The 5,088-nt window shown below is 42.5% G+C and overlaps 1 protein-coding gene across 1 annotated transcript; it reads left to right on the top strand.

The window, feature by feature from the left end:
* The first annotated feature begins 526 nt into the window (after window positions 1-526).
* LOC105935742 (serine/threonine-protein kinase PRP4 homolog) lies at window positions 527-4,487 on the top strand. Its single transcript, XM_036125736.1, has 3 exons — window positions 527-621; window positions 2,914-2,989; window positions 3,648-4,487. The coding sequence occupies exons 1-3, from the start codon at window positions 527-529 to the stop codon at window positions 4,485-4,487; spliced, it is 1,011 nt and encodes a 336-aa protein (XP_035981629.1).
* The last annotated feature ends 601 nt before the right edge of the window (window positions 4,488-5,088 follow it).

The following is a 5,088-nucleotide window of genomic DNA, read 5'->3' as shown; positions in this document are numbered from 1 at the left end:
GGATCTGAAAGGAAAAGACAATACACAGAGTTCATTCAAAACATGCTGGACAATGACCATGCAGAGGTTGCTTCACCTTTGGACTCAGACAAAGAACTCTGGTACATACCATCTTTTGGTGTGTACCACCCACAAAAACCTAAAGATCTAAAAGACTTGGACTTGGACGACCTACCCCTGCAAAGGAGCTTAGGGGTGCTGTGGAATCTCAAAAGTGACTGTTTCACTTTTCATGCCACAACTGAGAAAAAGACATTCACCAGGACAGGTGTCTTGGCCACCGTCAACAGTTTATACGACCCATTAGGCTTTGTTTCACCCATCACAATGCAGGGAAAGGCTCTTCTCCGTGACCTATCCACAGAGCGGAAAAACTGGGATGAACCACTTAGAGAAGAGGAATGGGACAAATGGAGAAATTTGTTGAAAGCTCTGGAGCAGCTACAAATACCAAGGTGCTACTTCTTATTCTCCCAGTCCATCGCTGCAAAGTAAAAAACTATGCATATTTTCAGACGCCTCCACAATGGCCATAGGAGCAGTGGCATACCTGAGAGTTCTCGACAGTGAAGGTCAGTGGCACACAGGTTTCATCATTGGCAAGTCCAACCCGCTCACACTGTTCCTAGATTGGAATTATGCGCAGAAGTTTTAGCTGTAGAAATGTTTACGAACTTGAGATGGACATTGAAGTGGATACTGTCAGTTTTTCACAGATAGTAAAATCGTCCTTGGTTCCATACAGAACAACTCAAGGAGATTCTACACCTATGTGGCCAACCGAGTGATTCGAATCAGGAAGACCACACATCCAACACAGTGGTTTTACATATCCACTTGTGACAATCCAGCAGATACAGCCACTGGACCGATCCCAGCTTCCACATCAGCTTCCACAAACTGGTTTAGTGGTCCTTCCTTTTTGACACTATATGACCTTGAGACATCACACTGTGATAGTTTTACTCTCATTGACTCTGAAACAGATACAGAGATCAGGTCTGGTGTAAAAAACCTTTGTTACCAAAAACCTCAGTAACACAGCTGGAACCATCTCGTTTTGAAAGATTCTCTCATTGGATGGGATTGTGTTGCACTATTGCATCACTAAAGTGTGTGGCAGCATCATTCAAGAAACCAGACATTCACACAGTACAAAGTGAAATATTCAAAGAGGAGCCAAGGTGCGTAAAAAAACAAATTAACCACTTCCAAAGCAGAGTTGTCTCCAAACGTTTTTAACTTTTGGAGTGAAACCCTGTCACTGATGAAGGACTTCTCAGAATTGGAGGACGCTTGGCACCTGCTAACCTAACAAGAGAGGAGAAACATCCTGTCATTATTCCAAAGTCTCATCACATATCTATCCTTCTTATCAGATACTATCATGAGAACGTGGCACATCAGTAAGGCTCAGAATATGCCATAAGATCTTATAGTCTTTCTGTCAAGAGTCAAAAATTGGGCTTGCATAGTTTTAAAAAGTCAAGAAGGCACAAAGGTTAAAAGGAAAAATAGTTCAGAATAGAGAACGCTTGCATCGATGCTTCCACCCACTTGTTTATAGTTTCGAGTTCAGATAGTTTGAGCTTTCTGAATCAGCAACGCAGTCTCCTCCCTTCCTTCCTCCCTCCTTGACAACAGGGTATGTCTCTGCTCCATCTCTAAACCAGCAGCTTTAAATGACACGTTCTCCCCAGGCAACCAGCGGACAGAACCCTCAGAAGAGGCCGCCGAGCGTTTGTTGGGTCCAAACTCAAATTTTGTGTTGGATTTATTTCTTCTTTGTGGGTTTTGTGATATGCTGCGCTTCCTGTTCTTACTAAGCACAAGGAGACATCGTAAGATCCTGAAGAAACTCAAAGAAAATTGTTAAAATAGCGCCCTTGGAGAGCAGAATGAGGTATGAATATGCCCAATTGTGGTTTGTGATAAGAAATGTCATTTGTTTATTTAAGAAGAAGTAGAACTCCATTGGTTTATTTGTTTAAAAACAAAACTGTATGCTGATGAGTTAAGGACACAATGTAATCTTTTTTGTATGTGTGAACATTAATATGTTAATTTTATACAAGAGTTAAGCATGTCCAACAATTATGTGCCCTTGTATTTCATGCTACAGTTTTCACGGTGTTTATGACAAGAAAAGGCAAGATTAAACTACACCCGTATAGAACTCCCTGCGTCTGGCTGTTTATTCCAAGTGGCCGCTACACTTATAACCCGCATTTTCTGACAATTTTCCCTTTTTTCTGTTTTATATTATTATTATTTTATAATAAATAAAGTTAAAACCCAATCCTGCAGTAAGTCAGGCGATAATTCTTGGAAATTTTATTTTGACAAAAAAAAAAAAAAAAAAACATTTGAGTTTGTCTTGTCAAAAAACGCATAAAATAAAAATCAGTGTTAATCTTTCTTGTTGGTATGAAGCTGAACACATGTTTGCCTTATTTATTCCCGTATTTATTCCCACTTAAAAAAATCTGTTGCCCAAACAGTAAATCTAGCAGCTAGAGGTAAATGTGATGTTTCTCTTCGCTACACGTGGTCAAAGTGTGATGAACATAAATTAGAGACAGTAACTGGAAGTATGAGATTCATCAAGCTTTATTTGGTTTTCAATTAACAAAATGTTCTGCGTTTTGAATGATTTATCATAAAAGGGAACTAGTTTAAATAAAATACCTTTGAAATGCAAATGTCCTGTTTGTAAACGTCTCGGAGGCATTTTAAAGCGAAACCAAAAGGAAACCTGATTGTTTCACCTTAAGGCTTTGCAATAACTATTTTTCCCCCTCAATGTTTCACTACTTAATTCTTTATGCTACATCAACTTAAATGGCTTTTTAACAGTCTTGAGTAACATTTTCTGTTCAGTATTGAATTTATTTTTTTGTCTCTGATAAACAGAAAGCAAGACCTGGAGAGAGACGAAAGAAGCGGGAATGAGGACAGAGGAGACTTGTCAGAAGAGGAGGGGGAAGAGGTAAAAACTACACGTTAAAACCAACTCACATTAAAACTCTTTGATTAAATGTATAAAAACTGAATTTTCTTGCCAATATTATGGTTGAATTTGAAGTGTAACAGCAGATTATCTCTGAGGCTTTGGTTTGTAAACGTTTCCTCTGAACTTTTTCACATTTTATTTCATTACAACCAGAAACAGTATTTTTTGGGAAGTTTATGTGATAGATGAGTAGAAAGTGTCTTAACTGTGACATGAATGGGTTATCATTTTTCTAACAACCCTGACTTTTAGATTCAGCGCCCGGAAGTCAGTACTTTGCATGACCAGATTTTAAAGTTTTCTCTCTGATCCATTTACCAGATCAGAGAGGAAAATTCCTGCTCCTACATTTTTGTTTCTAAATAATGTGTTTGGTTTTTTTTTCCTTTTGGTTAAATCAAATAGATTTTGGCTAAATGGAACAAACACCAACCTTTCCGTACTGCTTTGCTGTTGTCTTGCTTTTAATGTTTAAGTTTAGTCCGTATAGTTAATAGTGTTGATATAACCTGATAAAGTTAACAGATATTAACCATGGAGAGATTCTTTAACTAGAGAGAGCAACACGTCTCAGAACTGTCGTCCTTCCACCATCTTACTGCTGAGTTTTATCGCTGTGGTTTGTCCCACCCAGGAGCAGGCGGGGACTAATGGCGAGAAGAATGAGGAAGGGTCCAAGCATCACAAACTCAAGCACTGCAGCAAGCAAAAAAAGCACAAACACGCAGCCGAGGAGGACAAGGAGCGCAAGCGTAAGCATCAGAAACACAAACGCAAGGAGGCCTCCTCCCCCGCCGCCGCCACCGCCGCTGACGTCCCCTTTGGTGCCGCCAGCAACAGGAAGCTGGAGTCCTCTCCGTCCTCCGGAAATCCCAGTCTGGACGACCGGGCCGTGTTGGAGGATCTGGAGAAGCAGAGGGCCCTGATCAAGGCTGAGCTGGATAGCCAGCTGATGGAGGGCAAGGTCCAGTCCGGCATGGGTTTGATCCTTCAGGGGTACAACTCTGGGTCCGAGGAGGACGCAGACGGCAGGTTCAGAAACGGAGAGCAGCGTCCGAGGGGCGGCTCAGGTAAACTCATATCTCCCAAAGGGGAAAAAGGCGGGAAATCCAGAAGGGACTCAATCGACGGCAGTAAATCCGGGTCCAAGCGGCGCAGTCCGAGTAAGTCACCAGACAAGCCGGCCAAGGAGCCCAAGCCTGACAAGGGGACCAAAAGCAGCAAGGAGGCTGCAGCGAAAGACCGCTCCCCTCACAGACGAGGACCCCACAGCCCGGCGAGGAGACGCAGCGCCTCCCCTCGCCACAGAGACGCCCACCACCCCTCAGCCAGTGCCTCAGACAGGACTTCAAAACATTCTCCGCCCAGAAGGTCCCCGGCCCGGAGGAGGGAGGCAGACAGTCAAGACTCGCCTCTGAGGTTTGTCACCGCTTTGGTGCTTAAAGCTGCACCCAAAAGTGCCTGTAGTTATTGATTCACTTCTTCTAAGGGAGGTCGTTTCTGTTGATTTTGATAAAACCCAAAAGTTGGTTTCTCAGAAAATCTGAATGTTCCATAAGATCAAAAAAAACCTAAATCTAATAATAGAGACTAGGGCTGGACGATAATTCAATATCGATATATATCGATCGATAGATATATGCAGGGGTGCACATAACTGGTACTCATGCGCGTCACAAATCAGCAAAGCGTAACATCAATTGTATTACTGCATTTGCGTACTACAACACCTGTTTTGAACTACCGTCGAAGATGTCCAAAAAACAGCAAACGTTAAGCAGCTTCTTTGGCGTTCAGCCACCTACAAAGAAACGCCAAACTGGACCGGAGCCGAAGAAAATACTTTTTTTCAGAAAAAAGTGGCTCCAAGACGTACCGTGGCTTGAAGCCGACGAGGAGCGCACTGAAATGTGGTGCAAGATTTGCCGCTCGCATCCAGATCTAGCAGACTAAACAGGTGCGTTCTATAAAGGCTCAAAGAATTTCAACCATCCTTTATTTGACGAACATGAAAAGAGCAAGGAGCACATGAATGTGGTGCAAGCCGTCGCTAATAAACAAGCTAGCCGACAAGA

This window comes from Fundulus heteroclitus, chromosome 21 (assembly GCF_011125445.2).
Source record: "Fundulus heteroclitus isolate FHET01 chromosome 21, MU-UCD_Fhet_4.1, whole genome shotgun sequence".
NCBI classification, from domain to species: Eukaryota; Metazoa; Chordata; class Actinopteri; order Cyprinodontiformes; family Fundulidae; genus Fundulus; species Fundulus heteroclitus.
The sequence above is the reverse complement of the archived record's forward strand: the minus strand, read 5'-3'. Positions and strand labels throughout refer to the sequence as shown.